The sequence below is a fragment of the Podarcis filfolensis genome, assembly GCF_964270895.1.
Source record: "Podarcis filfolensis genome assembly, chromosome: 14".
Lineage (NCBI taxonomy): Eukaryota > Metazoa > Chordata > Lepidosauria > Squamata > Lacertidae > Podarcis > Podarcis filfolensis.
Window position 1 is genome coordinate 15,867,002 of NC_139616.1, and position 27,895 is coordinate 15,894,896.

General features: G+C 44.8%; 1 protein-coding gene across 10 annotated transcripts in view; it reads right to left on the reverse strand.

Annotated features, from left to right (window-relative positions):
* Window positions 1-38: 38 nt before the first annotated feature.
* The window catches only part of IL16 (interleukin 16), a 68,204-nt gene continuing 40,347 nt past the window's right edge, over window positions 39-27,895 (reverse strand). For 5 of the 10 annotated variants that reach the window (XM_083586215.1, XM_083586219.1, XM_083586217.1 and 2 more), the window contains 12 exons: window positions 26,967-27,183; window positions 25,726-25,843; window positions 20,220-20,352; window positions 16,823-16,910; window positions 14,918-15,399; window positions 13,009-13,147; window positions 8,098-9,172; window positions 6,073-6,259; window positions 4,927-5,028; window positions 3,897-4,146; window positions 3,161-3,286; window positions 39-1,554 (listed from right to left, as the gene is read on the reverse strand). In XM_083586215.1, coding sequence (XP_083442341.1) covers window positions 1,358-1,554; window positions 3,161-3,286; window positions 3,897-4,146; window positions 4,927-5,028; window positions 6,073-6,259; window positions 8,098-9,172; window positions 13,009-13,147; window positions 14,918-15,399; window positions 16,823-16,910; window positions 20,220-20,352; window positions 25,726-25,843; window positions 26,967-27,183 — 3,114 coding nt within the window. In that variant the 3' untranslated portion in view covers window positions 39-1,357. The remainder of the gene's footprint in view (window positions 1,555-3,160; window positions 3,287-3,896; window positions 4,147-4,926; window positions 5,029-6,072; window positions 6,260-8,097; window positions 9,173-13,008; window positions 13,148-14,917; window positions 15,400-16,822; window positions 16,911-20,219; window positions 20,353-25,725; window positions 25,844-26,966; window positions 27,184-27,895) is intronic. The other 5 variants (XM_083586221.1, XM_083586222.1, XM_083586216.1 and 2 more) reach the window with 1 other exon arrangement.

A 27,895-nucleotide genomic window follows, 5' to 3' on the forward strand; every position in this document is an offset into this window, starting at 1 on the left:
CATGCTAGTCTTCTGTGTGCAGGGATATTTGTTTGAGAGAGGGGGAGAGAAAGAGAAGCATTTAAGCAAGTGACCTCCTACCTGCACCATTTCACAGCCCCACCATGTGCGATTTGGTTCTTCGCATAGCTCAGGCAATAAAACTCTTCTACCCTTTTTGTTTTTTATGGACCATAAGATGGTTAAAGGTAAAGGGACCCCTGACCATTAGGTCCAGTTGTGGCTGACTCTGGGGTTGCGGCGCTCATCTCGCTTTATTGGCCGAGGGAGCTGGTGTACAGCTTCCGGGTCATGTGGCCAGCATGACTAAGCCACTTCTGGCGAACCAGAGCAGCGCATGGAAGCGCCGTTTACCTTCCCACTGGAGTGGTACCTATTTATCTACTTGCACTTTGATGTGCTTTCAAACTGCTAGTTTGGCAGGAGCAGGGACCGAGCAATGGAAGCTCACCCCGCCGCGGGGATTCGAACCGCCGACCTTCTGATCGGCAAGTCCTAGGCTCTGTGGTTTAACCCACAGTGCCACCCGCGTCCCGATAAGATGGTTAGTACCTTGTAAATTAATCATAATCGTAGTCATAATAGATGGTGCTTTTGAACTGTCACTGATGTGTTTGTGTTGCGGCTGGAAAGCCATGGTACTTAGAGTGATCAGGCAAGTTCATTAAAGAGGGGTGGGTGGTAATTACAAGTAAACTTACAGTGATTACAACAGTGATGATTTATTTGGGCAACATAGAACAGAGTTGAAAGATGTTGCTAAATCAAGTGTCCCTGAGCCGGATACGCCCACAATCCATGCACGGCGCTTAAGTGATGAGGCCATGTGTTCCCGTCAGTGTTGCACCATGAGTCCACTTTCTACATCTTGCAGCAATAGAGGGTGGCTCATGACAAAACGTGCCACCTAGACTACACATGTGGTTCCCATCCATCAAAGGGATCCATATGTCCAGAACCACTTCCATGCGCCACTCTTCCCTGCCAGATGTGGGTGCATGAGCAATGTGCTTTATCCACTCATTATGCAATCAAGACATGTTAATTCATCAGCGTCTGTTTCACCCCCAAGCTGATTTACAGGTTTTGGCTCTTGAGTTGCTCGTTAACAAAGCCTCCTTTTAATTAGTGTACCCCTCACGGCAGCTGCTTTATTAATACTGGGACCACGACCAACCAAGCTTTTGACATACACCTCTTCTCAGTCCTGGCCAACTTTCTCTTCGCTCGCAACGAACATCTGGTGCTGGACACCTGGGTCTTCTGTGGCTTTTGAGTGATAAATGAAAGCTTTTTTGGTCATTGTTTAACATGGGCAGCAGTTCAGGCTCTGTTCTTTCCTTTTTTAAAATCGCTGTCATTCCTCTCCATGGAGAGATGCCGTAGTTTTGCTGATGGAGTTTTTTCTCTTGATGACAGCATTAATCGGTCCATCAGGCAACGTCTTGATGATGTTCCAGGCTTCGAAACGAGTGAGTCCTTGCATCAGAGTTGTGTGCACCTGTAACAACTCGTCCCCAGGCTGAACTGTGGGGCTGTGTTCCAATGCCGCCCCTACAAGAAGCAAAAGGAGTACAATAAATGGCTTATGAGAATATGGTATATGGGAAACAGCACAAACACATGAAGAACCAACCCCAAACGCCACCTCTTCCAATGAAGCCTTTGGCACAACCAGTAGTTCCCATTCCTAACTGCAGGGATTGCCAACATAGTGACCTATACATCTCATTGTACCACAATCCCCATTGTGCTTGACCATTGGGCCAGAGGCAAAAATACACATAAGAGACATTCTGCAAATGTTATCAGTGTAAAGGTGTGGCGTTTGCCTGCCAAGGTGTGTGGCATCATACTAGGTTCATAAGGAAAGGGTTAACTTATTGTAAAATGACTAACCAATGGGAACCCCAGGGGGCAGAGTTAACAGTGTATAAGGTTTAAGCATAGAGGGCTTTTGGAGGAGTTAGAGTTAGGGTGGTTGAGAAGACAGTCTGGAGTTAGAAGAAACAGGATAAGTCTTTAGGTTGGGCTAGTCTGATGTAAGAGAGTGAGAGAATTTGTTAAGAGGAGTCAGTCAAACAGTTGAGATAATCAGAAGGTATTAGGAAGGTATAGGCCAGTAAAGAAACTAAAGTTAAGATACTGACAGGAATATTATCGGAGAAACCATAAACTTGTTAACGTTTGTAAAATAAACTTGTTTTTTGGTTCACTTTTAACAAGTGACTGGACTCAGTGTTTTACTCGAGAGTAACTGGTTGGTGGCAGCGGGGAAGCGAGCACAGTGGTGGCACAGGGATCAATTGACTATTAAACGTCCAGGGACCCTGTGTGATCACCACAAAAGGTTGCAAACTCCAGCTTTTATTGGGCCAGAAATTCAGTGCAAAGTTATATTTTTTTTAATGGAGTGCAGGACATCTTTGGGAGAAGAAAAGGCTGAGGAGTAACTGAGGAGTAAGCCCTACACAAATCCAGAGTGGGGTCCATAAGACGGTTGGATGGCAACCTTCTAGCAACTTCAGCAGCCAAGCTGGTATTACTCTACTTTCAGTAAGGCTGAGAGGGGGATCTTGTCTAGCCAGCCCAAGACCTCCATACACACTGCCTAGGTTTTTGCCCTGGAGAGGTCACTTCAGTGCTGCAAATGCAGCAAACCAGTGCAAGACCAGTTACAAGTTACTGGTCTCTGCAGCCACAGCAGGCGCTGTGATTCTCTCAAGACAGACGGTCCTAAATGCGTCATGTTTGGAAATAAACCTTTCTGCTCTCTAGGTAAAGAGTTTGATAGGGCACATTACCTTACATGTTAGGTCCTGCACAGTTCACTGAACTCCTTGGGGAAAGTACATGCTGTGCGTTTCCAAGTTAAATGAGTACATCTGTGCTGTTTGCTAGGGTCAGAGGGGTTTAATACATCCCTGGGGTTGAGCCTCTATGCCAAGGATGGATAACCTGTGGTCCTGCAGATGTTGAACTACAACTCCCATCATCCCCTACTGTTTGCCATCCTAGCTGAGACTGAAAAACCAACAATATCTAGAGGGCCACAGGTTCGCAGTTCCTCCTCTGCAAACCAAAGATCCCCTTTGTGAGCATCACAGTGTCTACAGTTTGAAAAAGAATAACGCTCAACTATTTTGCTGCCATTACATACCTTTAAAAAGTCTGTTGACAATGATTGGCTTATCTCCGTTGATGGAGCCTTTCCCTCCTTCTAAACTGAAACCCAAACCTGCAGATGTCTTCTCCAGTATAACTGTGAAGATCAGGTCTTCAGATGCTGTGTGGAGAAGACAGAATATCGTCAGAGGGGGATGTGTTGGTTTGGATGGGCTGAAGCTCAGTGGTAGAGAGCTTGCGTCTCCAATAAAAGCTGGGAAGGATCTGGCCCCAGCAGTAGTATGTGGCCCCTGGAAGGTTACCCAGAAGGGATACCCCTCAGGCTGAAGTTCACCATCTCTGACCCCAGGGCTTTTTTTCAGCCAGAACTCACCAGAACTCAGTACTGGCACCTCTCAGGTGGGCGCCATTCCCATTACAGTGGTACCTCAGGTTACATATGCTTCAGGTTACATACGCTTCAGGTTACATACTCCACTAACCCAGAAATAGTGCTTCAGGTTAAGAACTTTGCTTCAGGATGAAAACAGAAATTGTGTTACGTCGGCGCGGCGGCAGCAGGAGGCCTCATTAGCTAAAGTGTTGCTTCAGGTTAAGAACAGTTTCAGGTTAAGTACGGACCTCCAGAACAAATTAAGTACTTAACCTGAGGTACCACTGTATATGAGAACAAGGGAAGGCTTCATTGTGGGTTCTGGCACCTCTTTTTCTAGAAAAACAGCACTGCCTGACCCTACTGCTTATTTAAGCCTTGTTACCAAATAACTCACTAGACTCCATTGAAGTTTCACTTCCTATAGATACAGAGGATGTAATGGACACATTGGGGCTCCTTTCAGCCTCTTTGGGTTTTCTCGTGACGATGACTGCCAGCTTCGGATGCCGGGCATTTCGCAAGATCTCCAGTGCTTCGTTGTGAGTGGTGCCTTTGAGCGACTTCCCATTTATCGATAAGACCTCGTCGCCTTTCTGAATAGTTCCTTCCTGGCACGCAAGCCCGCTGGGGAAAACTCTGTGGACCTGTTAGACAACACAATCGCATGCATAAAAGAAAGATGTGTGGCATTTTCAATTTGACATATCAGACAGCCATGCATCCTCCATGAATTTGCCAGGTCCTCTTTGAAAGCCATCCAGGTCTTGGGACCTGCAAACCTCCCAGCCCAAATTAGCAAATCTGTTCCGTCTCCACACATTAAAAAAACTGGAGGGTGTAGAAAGTCATTTAACTTGCAATGTCCCTGCCAGTGCTGGCCCAATACATTTTGCTGCCCGAAGCTCAGGATCTTGCTACAGCCAGCAGTCAGATGCAATCATAGACTTGGAAATCTATGCTCAGAAATGTTATAATTTGCTAATGAGCGAACTGTGTTCTTCATGCCCATAGCTTTTCATATGCCTTGGGATGAAAAACCTAACAGAACAAGATTGTTTCTGGCAGAGGTGGGAAACCTCAGACCTTGGAGCCAAATGCGGCCCCCAGGCTTCTCTATCCGGCCCTCAGGAATCTCCACAGGGCCACACCCCTCATCAGTCGTGCACCATGCCCTCTGCAGATGCTTCTGTCTGGCTAGACTGTGTCCTTGAACTGAGCCTGTTGAAATCTCTGAGTTCTGTATAGCCGGAATATTGCCTATCGAATGTACAAAAGCAAGAGCTCCACCCACTTTTGTCACTGGCCACACCCCTTTTCCTTTGGCCCTCCCCACCACTGGAATGTAGCTCCCCGGGAAGGTCGTCCATGAGAGAATGTGACCTTTGGGTTGGGGGGGGGGGGGAATTAACCCTCCGCTAACTTACGGTAATGGCTTTGTTTTCTAGGTCTACTCCGCCTGCCAAGCTGAAACCAAGACCAGCGCCTTCTTCTTTGTGCAGAATTGTGACATGAATGTCGCTGAGTTGCTGTGCAAAGGGAGAACAAAGTGGACCTCAGTCAAGACAGTGGCAGGATGCACAGACACAATGGGAAGAGGAGGGATAACAGCCAGAGTGCCTATGCTCTTAATAGGTGACTGGAGGAGGTGATTCCATAGCATCTCCCCAATGTAACAAGCTTCTTTTGGCTGAAATCTCCTCTTTGGCACATTAATGGAGCAGGAACCTTCCTTTGCAAGAAGATCGCTCTGTGACAAACCGTCCACCGTTTTAAAGTACTCTAACAACCTTCCACACCAGTGGTGGCTTGCAAGGCATATAATAGGTTGCTTCTATGTATCAATGGGATGCGGATGGCGCTGTGGGTTAAACCACAGAGCCTAGGACTTGCCGATCAAAAGGTCGGAGGTTCGAATCCCTGCGACGGGGTGAGCTCCCGTTGCTCTGTCCCTGCTCCTGCCAACCTAGCAGTTCAAAAGCATGTCAAAGTACAAGTAGATAAATAGGTATCGCTCCGGCGGAAAGGTAAACGGCATTTCCATGCGCTGCTCTGGTTCACCAGAAGCAGCTTAGTCATGCTGGCCACATGACCCGGAAGCTGTACGCCGGCTCCCTCGGCCAATAAAGCGAGATGAGCGCCGCAACCCCAGAGTCGTCTGTGACTGGACCTAATGGTCAGGGGTCCCTTTACCTTTACCTTTATGTATCAATACTTAGATGCTCCAATGCTTTGGCCACCTCATGAGAAGAGAAGACTCCCTGGAAAAGACCCTGATCTTGGGAAAGATGGAGGACACAAGGAGAAGGGGACAACAGAGGACGAGATGGTTGGACAGTGTTCTCGAAGCTACCAGCATGAGTTTGACCAAACTGCAGGAGGCAGTGGAAGACAGGAGTGCCTGGTGTGCTCTGGTCCATGGGGTCATGAAGAGTCGGACACGACCAACAACAACATGTATCAAATGCTCCACGGTAAGGGGAAAATCCAGCCCTGGTCCTAACCCAACAGTTGAAAACCACTGAACATGGATGGGTTGGGGAAACCGGAAGTGTCCATAGCAAAAGACTTACCTTTAACGTTGCCTCGTCTAAGGACTTCACCTCCTCCATTAGTTTTTCCAGTTCTTCAGGGGTGAGCAGCGATATGACGGCCTGTCCTGAGGAGGCGCCTAAAGGTTGAGGAGAAGAGCGCTCCCTCATGTTTCCCTCCTTTTCGCTGCCTGACCGACTTGCATTGTAGTCTCTCAGCTCGGAGAGGCTGTCCGATTGTGGAATAGGAAACAAGAAACACCAAATTATCATAGCCAACTTTCCCTGTGACCCATCACACACCAGAGGCTGTTGGGTCCACTGTAGTGGGTTTATTATGAATGTGCTTTTCATTCCCAGAATGACTTTGATGTCCAAATTCCTTTAGCAAATACGTACTTTTTAAATTTATCAAAGTAATCACAAAGGACCTGATCCAAATTGGAACTTGGGGTGGGGTGGTGGGAAGGCTTTACCCCTCCATCGTCCCCCTGCTGCCTGATCCAAATTAAGCCCCCTTCACCTGTTCTTTGCATTGGGTGAGATGTTCTCTCGTAGGTCCATGTGGCACTTTTCTACCAATGCAAGCTGCAGATGTGGTGGGGGTGTGTGGTTCTGATCTGGATTGGGGGTCCTGTGCCTGTTATTTACTATTTTAAAAATCCATTCTCACACTTGTTCAATGATTCTTCCCCCCCAAAATCCTGGGAATTGTACTTTGTTAAGGGCTACAATTCACATAGCGGTTTAACAATCAGTCTGTCTTCCCAGGGCACTCTGGGAACTGTAGTTCTGTGAAGGAGACAGGGATCTTCTAATGATGCTCAGGACCCATAACAAACTACACTTCCCAGGATTCCTTGAAGGAAACCATGACTGTTTAAGGTGGTACGGTACTCCTTTAAATATTTAGTGCCAATGAGGCCTTAGAGCCATTCATTTAAATGGATCTACTCTGAGTAGGGCTAACATTGGATGCAAAATGACAAAATCCCCAAAGAGATGTGGCAATGAAGTGTGGGCCACTCCCCTCCCCAAACCTGAAAATATTCAGTTTTTCCCAAACTTGGGTCTCCAGCTGTCCCCCCCCCTCAATCACCCACCCTCCCTCCCTATTTTGCTGGTTAGGCAATGGCCTTGCTATGGACTTCGGTTGGTCGCCTTGGTTGTCCGAGGGGCCTGGTAGGAATTTTTCCACTTGGCAAATTGGCACTGGCCACTTGGTTTTCGCCTACCTCGTAGCAATCGTCACAACTTTGTTAGGGTTGCGGTTAGGCATTGTTTGACCTTGTGTGGGGGATGGGGGGAGGCCATCACCTGCCCCTCCAGGCTATGGCCTGGACACGACCCCGACAGGAACACCAGGGGGAGCTTGAGTTGATCCACATCGACAGGGCTCCCCCTACTGGTGGCTTACCCTTACTGGGGACTTCCTGCACAATGGGCAGGAGTCAGATATAGTCAGGTCCAATCAATGCCTAAGCCAATACCGCTCACATTCTGTAATTTCAATAAAGTTGTGACCAAAAATAACATAAACCTAATATCCATGTCCTTGTGTGAGTTATTTCCAACGAGGGGGTGGCTGCAGGGTCTCGACACACAATTCCCATCATTCCTGACCACTGGTCTTGCTAACTAGGCATGATGGGAGTTGTAGTCCAAAAACAGCTGGAGACCCAAGTTTGGGAAACATTGTTATGAATGAAACTCAGAGTAAATACTGATTAAAATGTGATAGGGAGATCAAGCCAGGATATGGGACCCAGAGGTGGCTTGTGAGGGGCTGTCATCTGCCCATCTCTGGCCTAAACTGTAAAGTAGGGATAAGGTACCTGTAACCCTCCATATGTTGTTAGACTACAGCTTCCCTCATTCCTACCCATTGGCCATGTTGGCTGGGACTGGTGGAAGATATTTGTCCACCACATCTGGTGGAAGATGTTTGTCCACCAGACATCTGAAGGGCCCTAGATCCCCAATCCCTGTAGAGCAACTGATGGCACACAGGAAATTGCTCACTGATCAGAAACACACATTTAAAAATACCAAGTAGGAAGGTCTTACTTCAGAGAAAAGCTGGTATCCGAAGAATGAGCTTCATGCGTCTGCACGAGAGTTGTCCCATTTTCTTCTGTTTGGGGGGTTGGTGACCCATTGTGTGGCCTCCGTGGGTTTTTCCCAGAACACAGCGGGGACTGAGGGAGGGAATGCAACGATTTCATTAGAGCTGACGAGAAGTGGTTGCTGATGGAATAGATCTTGCTGCATTTCTCCCCGTCCATTTTCTGCATCTCGCAAGATTGGGCCGAGGTAAGTGGGAAACTCCGGGCTCTTTTGCTGGGTGCTTTGGCGACTTGTGAGATGGGCTCCGCGCCTTGTAATGGCGTTGATGTCAAGGAAGATTCAGTGGGGAGACTGCTACATGCTTTTGGACTCGGGGCACAGTCTCCTCTTGAACAAGACAACGAATCTAGGCCAGTGGCATCCGGATAGGGCTGAAGGTGGCTGTGTTCAGGACCTTGAAAGTCAACACTCTCACTGGGAACTTGTTTAGGATGAACTGGCTCCCTCCTATTGGAAGATCTTTCGTTCTGCATTGATAGAAGTTTTCTGTTTCCTCTTTCTGGAGACTGAGGAGTGCCCAGACTTTCAAATGAGCTTATTCTTTGCTTTATTGACGAGCCTCTAGGCGAGGCCCGGATTATCTTCGAAGTAGAACCCACTTCGTTGTCAGAGACGCTCTGGTGCTCAGCGGTGCTTCTGACGGCTGCTGCCTCCGAACTTCCTTTCTTCAGCCCTTTCAGGCTCTGACGAAACCAGGCTGGCTTAGGGGCTACTGGCGGCCCTTTCTTAGCAAAGTCGCCTTCATCGGATGACCTGGGTGCCTTTGAGTCGCCCTCTTCCGTTTCTGATCTCTGCAGGGCTGCTTCTGAGCAGCTAGAGGTTTGGTTCCCTTCATTTGCATCAATGGTCGGGTGCAAGTTTAAGGGGCAGCTGCCTTCTGACATGCTGGGGTTAAACAAGCTTTTGATGCAGTCCGAAATTCGAACCCAAGGGTCTTCAGTCGTAGCCTCAAGGCTATAATCTACCCGTGCCTGCCTTCTGAGCACAGGCCGTTGGGTTGGTGAAAGAGTCTTCCCTGTATTGGGGGGAAAATGTGATTTAACAGGAACATCGTGCATTCCTGTAAATGTACCATAATGGTTAACAGTGAAGAAGTGATAATAATAATAATAATAATAATCATCATCATCATCTATTATTTATACCCCGCCCATTTGGCTGAGTTTCCCAAGCCACTCTGGGCAGCTCCCAATCAAGTGTTAAAAACAGTACAGTGTTAAATATTAAAAACTTCCCTGAACAGGGCTGCCTTCATATGTCTTTTAAAGATAGGATAGCTGCTTATTTCCTTCACATCTGAAGGGAGGGTGTTCCACAGGGTGAGCGCAACTACCGAGAAGGCCCTCTGTCTGGTTCCCTGTAGCTTTGCTTCTCGCAATGAGGGAACCGCCAGAAGGCCCTCGGCGCTGGATCTCAATGTCCGGGCAGAACGATGGGGGTGGAGACGCTCCTTCAGGTATACAGGACCGAGGCCGTTTAGGGCTTTAAAGGTCAGCACCAACACTTTGAATTGTGCTCAGAAACGTACTGGGAACCACTGCAGATCTCTCAGAACCGGTGTTATGTGGTCCCGGCGGCCACTCCCAGTCACCAGTCTAGCTGCCGCATTCTGATTAATTGCAGTTTCCGGGTCACCTTCAAAGGTAGCCCCATGTAGAGCGCATTGCAGTAGTCCAAGTGGGAGATAACTAGAGCATGCACCACTCTGGTGAAACAGTCCGCGGGCAGGTAGGGTCTTACCCTGCGTACCAGGTGGAGCTGGTAGCTGCCCTGGACACAGAATTAACCTGCGCCTCCATGGACAGTCCAAAATGTGAGTCCAAAATGACTCCCAGGCTGCGCACCTAGTTCATTTCATTCCAAGATTTCGCACAGATAGGAATCAACAAGTCAATTTTATTGTCTTTCAGTTTCTCATTGTTCTAGTCTCAAGCTTAGTCTCTAGTATCATTTCCACATCACTTTGCAATTTCTTTTTCAAAAGTCCTTCTGAAAATTCATTAGCGTTTTAGTGTGAATTTCTCCTAATGCACACATTTCTGTATGCAATTTTGCCTCACGTACGCATTTTTGCAAAGCACTTTTCCCGAATGTGATGCATTTCTCTGTCTTACTTTCATTAATCTGTGCATTTTTATGCAAACTTTGCACCCTAGAATATGCACTTTTGCACACATTACCTGGCAGAAGAACTGCATTGCAAAACTGGGAGAAGTACAAATTTCAATGGATGGCTGCATTTTAGTATTGTTTTGGAAAACGTGAAATAGATAGGTTTGCCTTTAAACACAAACTGAATCAAATTTCCCTGTCCTCCTGCTGCATAAACCTGCGGCCATGATCACATAAGATTTCTATGCAAGCCATGACTTTCTCATAGTGTGGCTGCCGCTGGTGACAGATGCAGGAGGTGCTGGAGGAACAATGAATTTGCAAGCCTCTCTCCTGGTTCTCAGACCTAAATCTGCTAGCTTAAAATTTTCGCCCATTGCATTTTACAGAGGGAAGAGCTAGAATCAAAGGATGTCAGTCCAATTCTATCTGAGCGACCCTTGAAATTGCATCACAAATTATTATTATTATTATTATTATTATTATTATTATTATTATTATTACAAAATCGCTTCACAAACTCACAAGTCCACCACAAGGGGGCGGTGAGGTGAGCTCTCCCTCAGCCCTGCCTCTTCCTTGGGACAAGCAGATTTCAGTTTACAACAGGGTAAGTTTTCTGAAGCTGTGTCTGAGCTACCGTCCTCCCTCCAGTCTAATGCAACAGGAAATGAATGGAAGTGCCATGCCTGAACGCTACATACATTTTCATTTGGGGGCCATTTCATTTTACTGAATGAGCAATGCCCTCTAGCATCTAAGTTAAGGCTATTTCATTTGAATAAATATTCATTATAATATCAATTCAGCTGCTTATGCCTCCTCTAGGTAAAGGTAAAGGGACCCCTGACCGCTAGGTCCAGTCGCGGACGACTCTGGGGTTGCAGCGCTCATCTTGCTTTACTGGCCGAGGGAGCCAGTGTACAGCTTCCGGGTCATGTGGCCAGCATGACTAAGCCACTTCTGGCAAACCAGAGCAGTGCACGGAAACGCCGTTTACCTTCTCGCCAGAGCGGTACCTATTTATCTACTTGCGCTTTGACGTGCTTTCAAACTGCTAGGTTGGCAGGAGCAGGGACCGAGCAACGAGAGCTCACCCCATTGCAGGGATTCAAACCACCGACCTTCTGGTTGGCAAGCCCTAGGCTCAGTGGTTTAGACCACAGCACCACCAGCGTCCCTCCTCTAAGTTTGTTTTAATATATTTTTTTTAAAGATCCAAGTTTTATTTATTTTTTAAAGAAACATAATATAGCTCTAGTATCTTTGGGGAAAGAGAGAGTGGTCTAGATTTTTCTAATTGCATTTAGATTTTTCTATGCCACTTCTACTCCAACAGCCCTCCAAGCACCTCGGAACAGTGAACATGAGAACAATGTAGTGAGCTAGGATAAAGAGAACATTATGGTTCATATATCATGGTAAGCCAGAGTATGGCTTACCATGGCTGCACAGATGTCTTGGCTCCCATTTTGCTCCTCCCTGGGTGTTTTGGGTTAAGGCAGGATGAGAAATAAACCAAGGTTTATGCATTCATACACCACTTCCTAGTAAATGTTGATGAAGTAGAGTAGAAAAGAAATATCAAAATAGCAGCAGGTATATTAAAAATTATGTATGCGGAACATACATCTTAAAAGCACCATATCACAAAAGTCTGCACAGAACACATCGTAAAATAAATGAGCCGTCCATTCCTCAAGATCATGTTCCACTTTTGCTGCCATTTATCTTTCTACACCAAAAGTTAGCTGTGATTAAGGCTGCATCCCTAACAGTTCCAGATTTACGTATAAGCTAAACAAGCTATAGCTTAGGGCCCCACTCTCTTGGGGACCTCAAAAAATTTAAAGGGAAAAAAACTGGATGTACATTTCCAAAATATAAGATAAAGAAACAAATAAAATAAAATCTACATACAGCAACAGTGTTTTGTGTTGTGTAGGCTCCTATGATGTAAGTAATGAGCCCCGCCTGCTAGCCTGCTCCCTAAAATATCACTGGTTTGCTCATTTCTATATATAGGGTGCCTGCATTCTGCATGGACTGGTTGCACAGCAACATGTGCAAATGGCTTTAGATACCTATTAGGTCCATATATTGCCATATAGCATATATTCAACACAAAAAACAGCGACAATTTGTTGCTGTCAAAGGACAGCTGGACATATAAAGGGCCCCATTACCTTCAATAGCTTAGGGCCTCATCAAACCTAAATCCAGCCCCGATTTCTAAGGCTTGTGACTCAGGTTACTACCTAGGTTGGAGTCAGTCCCATTGAACTGAATGGGGCTTGCTTCCCAGGGGAGATACGCAGGATCGCACAGCAAGGCTACAGCCCTGAGCACAGGTAAGTCCCGCAAGACGCAGTTCCTTCCATGCATTGGATTCTCCTGCATGCCTCATCGAAAGCAATGCAGCTTTGATTCCTGACATACTTACCTGGGAGTAATCACCACTGAATACAGTGAGACTTCCTTTGGAAGTGTGACTACTTCAGAGCAGATGTGTATAGGAAGGACTGCACTGGCTAGCTCACCAAAATTCATTTCTTCCACTGGGATTTACAGGGCAATCCTATACATGCCTAGTACGCATAAGTGTGCAGTCTTGTTCATAATTTAACGTTTGCATAAATTCACAATTTAACACGGAGCAGAAATTTCCTTCCAAAATAAATTCCGTTTCTTTGCTGCAGTGAGTACAAGTGATGTTTGTCATCATACAAGGAAACATACCTTTGCTGGTTTTTCTGTCTTGGGCTGAGGCTCCTACACAGGCATCAGGCTGCTCTGAAGCTCTGGGTACTAAAGAGCTTGCAAAAGCACCGTGAGTGACAACTGTCTTAGTTCTCTGCCGCAGCAGATCTTCTGCTTCCTGTGGAATAAACAGGAAGCTCAAGTGTAATGAGGCCCGGTTGCACAAAAACTACATTCTCTGCACCCACAAGCTGGCCCCTGCTCTCTAGAATGGCGGCGAAACATTTACGCTGGGACTCCTAAGGAGGAATGAACCGATAATTAAGGATGCCCCCAGATTGTCAATATTTTCTGACAAGGATTCAAGTGCATTCTGGGAAATTTAGGGTTGTGCAATTAAAGTGGATTACAGCTCAGAATAGGCAGTAACGTCCTTTTTGTTTTGTTTTGTTTCTCCCAGCTTCTCATTCCTTCAGTCATCAATTCTCCACATTTCTACATCAGTTTAGATTTGTTTTTAAAGTCCTCGTGAAAATTTGTCAGCATAATTTGTCAGGATTTCTCTTATATGCACCTTTGCAAGCAATTTCCCCCAATGCAGTGCATTTTAATTTCACTAATGTATGTATTTTTATCTACACTTTTCCCAATTTACACAAATTTTGTAGACATTTGGTTGGAGAACTGCATCACAAAATTCAGCTTCAAAGGATGGATGTGGTTCCTGTTTGCATATTGTGTAGGAACGTGCAAATTACATACGTGCACATTAAAATCTCAATCACACCAATTTTCTCCCCATGCCTAATTTAAACTGTTCTACTGTCCTAACACAACGAATGCACTTTTTAAAAAATGACTTTCTGCAGTTAGGAAAGTGACAGGGATATGCATTGAAAAGTGTGGAATGAACAAATTATTGAGTGGGAAGATTTAGAAACACTCCACAAGAAAATCAAGATGAATACAAGATGACTACTCACAGTCATATAACAGCCCTGCAAACAAATCAAAATGAATTACCCAATAAAGACTGAATATGATTGAACGTTTACATAAACTTGTTAGGATGAATGAATGAATAAGGGGTGTTGCAATTCAACATCTGCAGGGCACCAGTTTGGGGAGGAAGGATCTAAAGCAGACTTCCTCAAACTCAGCCCTCCAGATGTTTTTGGCCTACAACTCCCATGATCTCTAGCTAGCAGGACTAGTGGTCAGGGATGACGGGAATTATAGTCTCAAAACATCTGGAGGGCCAAGTTTGAGGAAGCCTGATCTAAAGCAGTGTTTCCCAAACTTGGGTCTCCAGCTGGTTTTGGACTACAACTCCCATCATCTGTAACTAGCAGGAACAGTGATCAGGATGATGGGAATTGTAGTCCAAAAACAGCTGGAGACCCAAGTTTGGGAAACCCTGATCTAAGGGGTTACCCTTCCTCAGTGACTTATAGGGTTAAATATCTGTGGATGCTACTGGTGCATATTTGAAGGGTGGAAGACCAAAAATCATACCTACAATTTTTTACCATAATTGGTGTTTGTTTGTTTTTTAATCATTCTGCAGCGTTTCATAAGTTCTTGCAAAACTTTGTACCAGTGATATATTTGTTTTGCTTGCTTTGCATATATGCTACCTGGTACTTTCCATTGTTAAGCTCAAAAACTACTGTAGTTCCTTTTTCACTGAAGCTTTGTATACTTGTGCAAATGTACCAGAAGAAGCGTGCACTCACAGTTCTCTTGGGTAAATTTGCTTTTAAATGTGAGCAGAATTGAATTTCTCCCCAGCTTACCCATTGACATCACTTCTGCCCAGTGAAAGTGGACCTTCTTCCTAGTCCGAGAGTCACTGCTCTTAGAAGGTGTGGATTTTACCAGGGAGGTATAATCCACACCTTTAAGACTCCTATTTTTGTTGGCTTCATTCTCTGGGAAGTTGTCTTACCTGTGCGCTGGAAGGAGGTGGGCTCCCGTCCCCTTGCATCTTGGGCTTCTCTTTCGCTTCCCTGCTAGCCTGCTTGCTGCTGGTGCAGTCCTGCTTGAAATATTTCCTTGGCGGAGGTTTGGGCTTTGAGGACCTGGGTTTCCTAACCAGGATCTCTGCCGACCTTTTCGTATTTTGCAAGAGGTGACCGGCTTCTTTCAGCGTTGGTGGAGAGGAATCTTTCTCCAGGCTAGTTCTAGAGGAAGAATACAAGGAGCCAGGCTGTCTTGTAATTGGTGCATCAATGCTGTGTCCTTTTTCTTTCATATCAGCCAGTTGGTAGGGAAGGCCATTGCCACATGATGGCCTGGGGTTGTAACTGCTGTCACTGCTGGAGCGGATCATAAGCTTTTGGGAGCGGTGGCTGGAATGAGCATTATTCCTCTCTGAGTATTTTTCACATGGAGGTCTCTTGTGCCAGCTGTTTTCCAGGCTTTTAACACCTGCATGCAAAAAAATAACCAGAATCTAATCACCCACACAACTAATTCTGTGCACCTGAAAAAGCTCTGGAGTTATTCCAAACCCACAACACCTTCCCTGCATGAGCTGCACTTTAAATAAAAGAAATAAAAAACAACCCCAAACCCTCTGGATGACTGCAAATGGTAAACCTACATGGCAAACCCAGTGCTTTTTTTCTGGAAAAAGGGTGGGGAAACTCACTACAAAGTTTGTTTGTTTGTTTTGTTGCAGGCCCAGTCACAGTGCCCCCCCACCACAAAGCAGAGGAAAAACCTGTACAGCTGCAAACTATAAACATTTCCAAACCATACTTTCAAAGGATCTGCTTACTCGGTGTCTCTGATGACAAATACATGACAAAAAGACACCACTCCGCTGCAAAGTCCAGCAGGTCTCAGTGGCTCTTCAAAGAACTCCCAGCTGATGAGCCTTACGGAGCCAGTTCATCATGGGATATGATTAATAATAATAATAAATGTTATTTATACCCCGCCCTCCCCAGCCAAGACTGGGCTCAGGGCGGCTGACACCAGGTATAAAAACAATTTATTGAAATACAACTTAAAAACAAGATTAAAATACGACATTAAAACATTAACATGTAGCCTCATTTCAGTAGAAACTCAAATCAAAAACTTGGGGGGGGGGATGAAAACGTCAAGTCTTTACCAAGGCCAACTATCCAGACTGGTCCTACGTGGGCCAGAAAAAAGCCAGGGAAGTCCCCAGATAGGAGTTCCATCACAGAAAGAGAAAGGAAAAAGGAAAGAGGGGAGGGGATCAAGTTGATTCCAAGCCAAAGGCCAGGCAGAACAACTCTGTCATACAGGCCCTACAGAAAGAATTCAGATCTTGCAGGGCCTTGGTCTCATGAGACAGAGCGTTCCACCAGGCTGGAGCCAGTGTTGAAAAGGCCCTGGCTCTAGTTGAGGCTAATCTAACCTCCTTAGGGCCCAGGACCTCTAGGGTGTTACTATTTATGGACCTTAAGGTCCTCTGTGGGGCATACCGGGAGAGGCGGTCCCATAGGTACGGAGGTCCTAGGCCATGATTAAGGCTCCTTCCACCCTTTCGCTGTGAGTAAGCAGACAGCCCCCAGCAGGCGGATGATTAAAGGTTTTCTAATGGCGGTCTGAATTCTCTCCCACAAACATGTTTTGTGGGGAAAGCCTGGGATCTAGAGTGATGCTCCTCTGTCCACCGGTGGTCCTGATATCTGATATTGCCAAACTCCAGAACTTTCAGGGGTGAAGGCCCACCACATATGATAGCAGGACCGTCTGGAGCTACTTCCCCTCCAGAAAATGGGGGAGATGGACTTTGAGATACGATTCAAGTGGGCCAGCGTCAGAAAATGCATTCAATTTTTAATAATTACTAAACCAATTGGGATTTCCTTACCTTCTGTCCGCCACTGGTACCTCTCCCTTTCAAACTTGTTGCTCTCCACCGCTTGTGAAATGGCCTCCTTTAGCTGCTGTTCAGAAACCTACAAAACGTCACAGATCACAGAGCTACTTGTGGAAGTTGGAAAGTTTGGCTAACGACTGAATTTGGTTCCCTTTTCCTGAGTACCTTTCTTACACAAAGGAGCCCCTTATCACTCAAGTTTCTGTTGGGCGCTTTATCAATTTTCTTTTTGTGATTTGTGAAGCATGGCTTCCCCCCCCCCCCCCCCCACACACACACCTTCATTTTTTTGCCCACAGTGTATTGACTTTTTTTTTTTTTGCTTCGGAAATCATGGAATCATAGAATTGTAGCGTTGGAAAAGACTGTGAGGATCATCTAGTCCAACCCCTGCAATGCAGGAATCTTCCACCGAACATGGAACTCAAACCCAGAACCCTGAGGTTAAGAGTCTCATGCTCTACGAATAGAACTAAGCTGAAATAGCACTGACTACATAGCTTGGCTCAAAGAATATGTAGGAGGTTTGGGGTTTTCTAATGCGGTATTTGACCAGATACTAGCAGCATACATAAAACCCAGAGGGTTGTATCTAGCTCAGTTCTACTCAGAGTAAACCCACTGAAATTAATAAGACTAAAATGTTGTTGTTTAGTCGTGTCCAACTCTTCGTGACCCCATGGACCATAGTACGCCAGGCACTCCTGTCTTTCACTGGCTCCCGCAGTTAGTAGCTTCGAGACTAAAATAGCCATGTCTATTACTTTCCTATTACTCTGAATAGGACTAACACTAGATAAAAATCTGACTTGATAAGAGGGTGTCTTTGGTGACATATACAGCATTTCCTTTTCCTGCCACCTACATTTTGGGGACCCTGAAACTTGAACTGTTATGGGTGTCCCTTCACAACCAGCAACAAGGTCTGGGTAGCCACCATTATGTTCTTCAGTTGGTTTGTTCCACAACAGATCACAATTTAAAAAAAGAAAAGAACTATCACATCTCTGATTAAAACTGCTGTACTGGATTATCTTGCAAGTCAAAGTCACTGTTGTGAATAAAAATTACCTAGGCCTTATACAGTGGTACCTCGGGTAAAGTACTTAATTCGTTCCGGAGATCCGTTCTTAACCTGAAACTGTTCTTAACCTGAAGCACCACTTTAGCTAATGGGGCCTCCTGCTGCCGCCGCCAGAGCACGATTTCTGCTCTCATCCTGAAGCAAAGTTCTTATCCCGAGATACTATTTCTGGGTTAGCGGAGTCTGTAACCTGAAACGTATGTAACCTGAAGCGTATGTAACCCGAGGTACCACTGTAGTTTTTGTGTTATTGCAACATTCTACCTTTACAACATCTGCACTACTGACTCTCAGACTTTGGGGTTGTTGAAATATATACCATAAAAAATTAATCAGTTTGAGATGTGAGACTCAAACTGGGTTTACTAGACCAAAAATTGTTAAGCAATGTGGACTCAAGTTGCTTCTAGGGCCCCTCCAGGATTGGGGCCCCCTAAGCTTAAACTTCATTAGTTTCAAAGTAGATCCATTCCTGGCCACCCGCTATCAAGACTGAAAATGTCTTATGTATATAGATTGCTAGGAAACAATTCTAAAGTGAAATCATTTGAATAACTGCTTTCTTTTTTTACATCCAGGAAGCTAAAAGCCACCAGATAACAACATGTAAAGCATTTGAGTTGCTGCTAAATGGCACTTTGCTCACGAGGCTTAAAGACAAACAGTAAATGCAAATGACTGTACATAAACCTTGAGCACTTACATTTTAAAGGAGAAAAAAGATGCAGCGAAGAACACCCAATTTGCGGTAGAAGAGAAGCTTCACCTTTTCCACATCCGCCACATAGAATCATAGACTTGTAGAGTTGGAAGGGGTCCCAAGGATCATCTAGTCCAACCCCCTGCATGCAGGAATTTCAATGAAAGCATCCATGACAGATGGCCACACAATCTCTGCTTAAAAACCTCCAATCTTAGCTCCTTTGCTTCTTCTCCATCATGGGGGTTCCTAATGCATGTTGTTAGCAACCCTACGAGGGTCGAAGCATCTGGGCAGCGACTCCCTTGAAAGGTAGTGCAACCTCCTCCTTTGGAGGTTTGTAAGCAGAGGTTGATGGCCGTTCTGCCTTGTATGATCTAGTTGAGAGTCTTGCATTGTAGGGAAACACTGGTCTGCAAGCGCTCCAACTGGAGAACAGCCTTGACCAAAGGTGTCATGGGCTTTGAAGACACTCGAACTCAGGACGTAAGGGAGAAACGTGCTAAGAGGAAGGCACCCTTGGCAAATCCACACTGTGATCAACTCCTGCCCAGAAACCTGTGTCCCCACTGTGGAAGGTCGTGTGGGTCCAGAATTGGCCTCCACAGTGACTTGCGGACTCATTGTTGAAACCGTGTTTATGGAAGACAATCTTACTCGGCTACAAGTGATCGCCAAAGAAGAAAGAAGAAGAAGGACTAGATTACCCTTGGCGGTCCATCCCAACTCTACAATTCTACAATTTTATGACTACAACCACCACCTCCAATGGTTGGCTAAGTTGGCTGGGGGATCTGATGGGAGTTGTCGGTCTAACAAGGTTGATGATCTCTGGGCTCTGTGTGAGCCTGCCCCATATGGCATCCCACCAGGGCCAGATTTAGGTTTGATGACGCCCTAAGCTACTGAAGGTAATGGGGCCCTTTCTATGTCCAGCTGCCCTTTGTAAACAACAAATTGTCACTTTTTTGTGTTGAATATATACGATATGGTAATTTATAGACCTAATAGGTATCTAAAGCCATTTGCACCTAACAAAATACAGTGGTACCTTGGGTTAAAGATGCTTCAGGTTACAGACACTTCAGGTTACAGACTCCACAAACCCAGAAATAGTACCTCAGGTTAAGAACTTTGCTTCAGGATGAGAACAGAAATTGCGCAGCAACAGCGCAGCAGCAGTGGGAGGATCCATTAGTGGTACCTCAGGTTAGAACAGTTTCAGGTTAAGAACGGACCTCCAGAACGAAATAAGTTCTTAACCCGAGGTACCACTGTATGTACTTTATCTAAGTACATCCAGTTTTTTTCCCCTTTAATTTTTTTAGGAGCCCCCAAAAGAGTGGGGCCCTAAGCTATAGCTTGTTTAGCTTATATGTAAATCCAGCACTGTATCCCACCAGAACAGCAGTTGGGATATCTTCCTGGGCAATAAAGAGTTGAAAACCAGGCCTGGACTATCAATGCCACACCAAACCCAGGCTGTTCATTGGGGCCTCTTAGACAGGAAGAGCTATAAAAGGTAACAAGGTCTTCCTGGTTGTGACTCCATGGCTCAGTCCTGACACTCAAGCATCTTCAGAATATGGAAGCTTCAAGCTTACCTGAGGGTCAGGGTGTCTGCTGATGATAATCTGCACAGCGCCAGGATTGCAATGACTTAAAACTGCATGGACCTCATTGAGTGACATGTTTTGAACCGATGCCTCGTTGATTTCCACTATTTCATCTCCGCACCTTCCAAAATGGATAGGGGGAAAAACTTATATATTTCAATCCGGAAGCCAAGATGTGATTATTTATTTTAGCAGACATTTACAGACCCTCCAAATGTCCCTGTTTTCAAGTAACACACCTGGATTTACAGAAGCCATGGATTTAAGCTTGTCAGTGCAACTTCCCCACTGCTTTGCCAAACGTAAGAGTTATTTGGGTAATGCAAGTGGAGGGAAGTTCAGTGGTTTTATTAAAGAGCAGACTTCAATACATGCACAAAAGGCAGCCTTTTAAGAAAAAATAGCATAGCATGAACAAGATAAACTACTTCCCCATTCTGCTATTGGGAACACCAGCAACTGATAACACAGGCCCTCCAAGTGTCCCTATTTTCCAGGGACAGTCCCAGATTTACAGAAGCCATCCCAGTTTCTGATTTGATCCTGGAATGTCACCCTTTACCTTAGGACGTCCCTGTTTTCATCAGAGAAACGTAGGAGGATATGGAGTTATGTGACCCCTGAGCCAAGGAGATTACTAACTATACAACCTTTAGAAGACATCTGAAGGCATCTGTTTTAAATGTTTTATGCTTTGTTATGTTTTTATATATGTTGGAAGGCACCCAGAGTGGCTGGGGCAACCCAGTCAGATAGGCAGGGTATAAATATTATTATTATTATTATTATTATTATTATTATTATTATTATTATTAGATAGGACATCCCTATTTTCTTCAGGGAAATGCTAGAGGGTATGCATTTACTACTGAGGGCAGTCCAACTTTTCATACCAAGTGGGCCACAACAGTACTTTGACCCACAACCTAGGGGCCACACACAGCCTTGTTGTGCGGTGGAGCCGAAGAGCAAGACAAAAATTTGTTTTGTTGGTGTTTTTTTTTAAAAAAATAGTTATACTTTTCAAATTTATACATTTCATTAGTTTTGCAATCAATTTCACATTTCAACATTTTACTCCCTTCCCCCTCTTTCTGCGGTTCCTTAAATTTATTTTTTTAATCTCTTCTGCATATTCAAATTCATTTGACTTGCTCATTAAATTATCTGCTGTAAATATATACTCTTATAAGACTGCAGGTTGTGACAGTAATCCTGCTAATGTTTTTATCTGTTTACAATTCATCTGTAAATATTCAATAAACCATTTCTATTCTTTTATAAAAAGTTTGTTATCTTGATTTCTCATTCTTCTGGTAAGTTTTGCCATTTCTGCATATTCCATAAGTTTTTTTGTATCCATTCTTCCTTTACTGGGACTTCTGCTTCTTTCCACCTTGGGGCAAGTAACGTCTTGCTGCTGTAGTAGCACACATAAATAAATTTCTGTACAATTTAGGTACCGTATTTTTTGCTCTATAAGACTCACTTTTTCCCTCCTAAAAAGTAAGGGGAAATGTGTGTGTGTCTTATGGAGTGAATGTAGGCTGCACAGCTATCCCAGAAGCCAGAACAGCAAGAGGGATCGCTGCTTTCGCTGCACAGCGATCCCTCTTGTTGTTCTGGCTTCTGAGATTCAGAATATTTTTTTTCTTGTTTTCCTCCTCCAAAAACTATGGTCTGGTGCGTCTTATAGAGCAAAAAATACAGTAGTTCTGTCCCACAAGGCCAAAATTTGACGCTCCAGTTTGTTAAGGGTGCTGAGGGATGGTAGGAGACTACTGTTCATCTCACAGAGCTACAATTCGCTTTGTATCAACCCCTCTTTCCAGGGAACTCTGCGAATTGTAGCTCTGTGGCAGGAAGAGGAGCCTTTTAAGAACTTTCAGTGCCCTTAAGAAACTACAGCTCCCAGAATTCTTTGGGGGGAGCCATGCTGGGTTAAAGTGGTATTATCGTGCTTTAAATGTATGGTGTAAATGTGGCCTAGGTGGCCTACAATATACCGTATTTTTCTGTGTATAAGTCAATGCTTTTTGCTTGAAAAAATAGGGGAAATTGGGTGTCGTCTTATACGTGGATAGTGAATGCAGGGGGGGACATGCGATTAATGGCAGCAGCAAGCAAGAGATTGGCAGCGGCAACTGGGTGGGTGATTGGTGGCTGCAGCAAGGCTTGCTGGCGATTGGCTGTGGCTGAGGCAATTGGGCAGGAAATTGGCAGCTGTGGCGAGGCAGGCGGGCAATTGGTGGCTATGGCAAGTGGGCGGGTGGGTTGTTGGTGGCAGTAAGTGAGCAGACAATTGGCGGCTGCGGCGAGGTGTGCGATCGGCAGTGGCTGCGACAAGCGATCAGCAGTGGCGGGCAGGCGGGTGAGCAATTGATGGAAGTGACCTCCCCCACCCCACCCCCCAAAAAAGCTAAACAACTTAATTTCTTAATTTCAGGTTTAAAAAAAAAATGTTGGAGTGGCATACAAAGGATGAACAAGTTAAATCCGTGATGATAGACTGGGCAAGAGATGTGGGACATAACATAATGTTTGAAGATTGGGAGAGGTTATGGAGGAAAGGGGTCAAGTTCACTGCATGTACGGTGTTAAAGGAAAATATTATGAAAATGATGTATAGATGGTACTTAACCCCTGTAAAATTGGCAAAGATATATCATAACAGTGATAATTTATATTGGAAATGTAAAGAAAAAGAAGGTACCTTTTATCATATGTGGTGGACCTGCCCCAAGGTGAAAGACTTCTGGGAGAAGATTTATAATGAATTGAAAAAAATGTTGAAATATACGTTTATTAAGAAACCAGAGGCCTTTCTTCTTGGAGTAACAAGTTTGGAATTGCCCAAGGAAGATGTTAGACTGTTTTTGTATGCCACAACTGCAGCTAGAATTTTGTTAGCTAAGAATTGGAAAACACAAGAAGTTCCAACAGTGGAGGGATGGCAGATGAAGATGATGGACTTTTCGGAGCTAGCCGACCTGACTGGAAAAGTCCGCAACCAGAAGGACGAGGAGTACCAGGAGGAATGGAGGAAATTTAAAGACTATTTAGTTAAATATGTTAAGATAACTTAATTGGGAAAACTTGCAAATACCAGATAGGCTTAGGATTTAAATATGCAATGTTCGAGAATAACATGTTTAAAGTCAAAATGAAAAGAAAGAAAGATGTTAACTGATTAAGTTAATTTTATGAGCAAATTAGTTTTGGAAAACTTACAATGATATACACTGAAATTTAGCTAGGGGGATTTGAGGAAGTCAAGTAACAATGTTACTAAGATTGGATTAAGTATAACTAAGATCTATGTTTGTTTGTTTCAAAATTTGGGAAAATCAATAAAAAATAGGGGAAAAAATAAGGGTCATCTTATACATGGGGGCATATTATACACGGAAAAAAACAGTAATTCTATTTTCCTCCCTTTTAGTCTCTCAGTCTGTAATGGGGCAGAGGGAGATAGAATTAGGCTGCAAATAATAATAATAATAATAATAATAATAATAATAATAATAATAATAAATTTTATTTATATCCTGCCCTCTCCAGCCGAAGCCGGGCTCAGGGCGGCTAACAACAATCAAATAATCAAACAATCAAATAAACCAACATTCTAAAAATATTTCATTATAAAAATTAATTAAAATCAAGTTGATGGCAACCATTAAGCAAAATTCTGTGCAGATTGCCAGAGGAGGGGGTCAGGCTGCGCCCTGACCAAAGGCCTGGTGGAACAACTCTGTCTTGCAGGCCCTGCGGAAAGATGTCAGGTCCCGCAGGGCCCTAGTCTCTTGTGACAGAGCGTTCCACCAGATTGGAGCCGCAGCCGAGAAGGCCCTGGCTCTAGTTGAGGCCAGCCTAACCTCTCTGAGGCCTGGGACCTTCAGGATGTTTTTATTTGCAGACCTTAGGTTTCTTTGTGGGGCATACCAGGAGAGGCGGTCCCGTAGGTACGAGGGTCCTAGGCCGTATAGGGCTTTAAATGACTAAGTCCCAGAGGGCTGCCTGCCCAGGAGAATATCCCCGAAATACACAGTGTGTGGAAGTCGTGCAGGTCTGAAACACCCGTTCATCCTTCACACTTTGGTGACTTCTACAAACTTTCTTCTGATGCGCCTTTTGCCGCAACCAGACCTGCGGTGTGTGATTTGTCAAGTGTTTTGCACCCACAGTTTCCTTCCTGCTTGCTTGCTTAGCCTGGCCTTTCACTTTGGGGGTAGGGGGGGGGTGAGTGTTGCTTAAGCACTTCCAGCTTAAGCACAGAAGGCTGAAAGAGCAATGTGGTCCAAGCCCTTCACGGTATATGCAGCACAATTTAGCTTGCTAATGTGCAGCTTCTCATACCATTCTAGGAAGTGTGCACATGGTTTTTAAGAGCACTGGCAGTTGCAGCGTTTTGAGAGTGGTTGCTCTGTTGTCCCTAGAAAATGTGTGTGTGTTACGTACAGAGGCTGTTTTGGAGTCAGTCCGGTGCAAGATTGTTGTGTAGACATGCCCTTATCGCTGCCATGTGTGTGGAAGGGAAGTGGGGCTGACACCATCAGTTTTGAGGTTCTCGTATTAATTTACAGTGGTACCTTGGTTCTCAAACGCCTTGGTACTCAGACAACTCAATGGTCTCGTTAGATTAGGCATCCCCAAACTCAGCCCTCCAGATGTTTTGGGACTACAGTTCCCATCATCCCTGACCACTGGTCCTGTTAGCTAGGGATGATGGGAGTTGTAGTCCCAAAACATTTGGAGGGCCGAGTTTGGGGATGCCTGCTTTCGATAGTAAAATTCATGTTAAATTGCTGTTTTAGGGGTTGTTTTTAAAAATCTAGAACGGATTAATCCGTTTTGCATTACTTTCTATGGGAAAACATGCCTTGGTTTTGGAACGCTTTGGTTTTGGAATGGACTTCCAGAATGGATTAAGTTTGAGAACCAAGGTACCACTGTAGAAGGCCCTTTAACAGCTTGGGCCCAAGACTATCTGATCACTGAGGTCTTGGGAGGGGGTCTCTGTCCTCCATGGCTCAGGTGCATGACTCATAAGTCTGTGCATTCCCTGTTGTGGACCAAGCCTGTGCAGCCCCCTTCCGACTGAAATTGTACAGGCCCTCTCTTTGCTGAACTTAAGTGCAAATCAAATACTTTCTGATTCCAGTAGGTGTTTTATGTTCAGTTTTATGCTGACTTTTTGATGTTTTATTCTGTATAGTGTATTGTTTATGTACGTCACTTAGAAATGCTAACGGTTAAGCAGTATGTCAATGCCTAAAATGAATAAATGAAAATCGACTGCAAATATAGGGACATCTTTTCTCTTCATATTTTCTGTAATTAGATTTCCTCATGTATTTTTTTACAACTGCAGGCCGACAGTTAGTGACTGCCTTCTAAAGAGATGTGGATTCTCTCTCTCTCTCTCTCTCGCATACACACACACACACACACACACACACACACATATCTGCTGTTGAAGCAGGTCTCAACATACCTGAGCCTTCCATCCATGTGAGCTACAGAGCCTGGAGAGAGGGCATGAATGAATATTCCTGATATACACTGAAAATAAGGGATGCTGCATAATCCGATGCCCAAACCCACGCCAGCCTCTGAGGAAAATATATCAGAAAGATGCAAAACAAAGACAATCTGTTATGTTTTTTGAATTATATAAACTGCCTGTAAGTCATTAGATGAAAATTAGATTGGTTTCTCCCCTTTCTGTCTAAATCGGGTGTGGGAAACATCAGGATTGGTGGCCAACTGTAACCGTCTGGATCTCTCTATCCCTTCCTGCCTCTGGGACTATCTCCTCTCTTGAGGCCACACCCCTCCTTCCCAGATCCCACCCCTCAGTGGCCCTCCTCCTTGCTGGCTTGGAATGTTTTTGCCTGGCTGGAAGTGCCTTTAAAATGTGAGGTTGGTGCTTACCTGGCTGGAGAGATTTGTGCATGTAGGGACATCCATCATTTGCATGGCCAGAATGTCTACTGTATAAAGCAGGCATAGGCAAACTCGGCCCTCCAGATGTTTTGAGACTACAATTCCCATCATCCCTGACCACTGGTCCTGTTAGCTAGGGGTGATGGGAGTTGTAGTCCCAAAACATCTGGAGGGCTGAGTTTGCCTATGCCTGGTATAAAGGAAGGAGTCACATCTGTTGCTCGGCCCACTTTTGGAAACTGACAATTAGGCTTAAGATTTCCTCACCCCTTTATAAACACTGGCAATTTTCCCCTCACCTTGCCCTACTCCTCTTAGTAGACGATGACTTATTAAATCTGTTTGGGGGCAAATACTTGGCACCCCCCCACACACCCAAAGGGGGAGTTGTATCCAACTACTCAGAGTAGATCCCACTGAAATCAATAGACTTATGTTAGCCAAGACCATTCATTTCGATGGACTTAAAAATTATGGAAGTAGTATTCTAAAAGATCTGGAGGGCACAATGTTGGCTACATGGAATTAAATCATACTTGAATTCAGGGGTAGCCAACATTGTGCCCTCCAGGTCTTTTAGGATACTACTTCCATAATTTTTGACCATTGGCCATGCTGGCTGGGCCTGATGGGAGCTATAGTCCACAACATGTGGAGGACACCTTCCTGGCTATCCCAATTCAGTTGAATTCAATGCCCAGGAAAGATCACCGATTTGGGGAAAGCCTTCCAAGGGAACGCAGAGCTGCTGCTTCTGTTCCCTTGTGCTCTGTTACTTCTAACACTCACCTTTCTTGAGGGAAACTTCCATAATGATCCTGTCGTTGGGGTTGGCAGAGTTCAAGGGGAAAGTGGTGCCTTCTGAGCCAAAGGAGCTGTTCTCCTTGGTGATAGACATGCTGGTGCTCAGGGAACGGCAGAGATGGGAGGATAAGTAGCTTGCGGCAGAATGTGGGGTACTGAGGCTCGTCCGGACCGTAAGTGTGAGAAGACCTTTCTTGGCCTGCTAGAAACAAAGAAGCAACATGAGTTGTGTGTGTAATGTATATAAAGAGAGAGGAAATGGGGCAGACCCAAACATTGGGCAGAGTGAGGCAGCTGCCCCAGGGAACAGATTGGGGGGAATGAAAGAACAGAAAATTGTTGGGTTACTTGATTTAGTATTCTTGTGTTTTTGCTGCCTGGAAAGCGGGAGAATGTGCCTGTGCCATTTTCTGTCTCAACTGCAAATGGACAAATCTGTTCTTTTACATTTTTATCTGTTTCTCAATTCTCCCATCTTATGTTCCAGTGTCTACATTTTCAGGTAATGTGATTTTTTTTAAGTCCTCCTGAAAATTCATCAGCATTTTAGTGTGCATTTTGTCTAATAAACACATTTTTGCAAAGCAATTCCCCCTAATGTGATGCATTTTTGTATGCTGCTTTCACTAATATTTTCATTTTTATGCACGCTTCCCTCTCCCCCCAGTATACAGGCTTTGGTACTCATTACTTGGCTGGCAAAATGCCTTGCAAAATTCAGAGATGCGCAACTTTTGAAGAACGGCTGTATTTCAGTTTGTATATTATTTTCAGAGAGTGTGAATAAGATCACATTTCTGTTTCAACCCTAGTCCTGAGTGCCAAGCTAACTTGGATGACCTCCTGTAATCTGCACCATGACCTGAGTGCGTGTGTTGGGCAAGGGGAGGTGCAGGACTTCAGAGATGGACGTA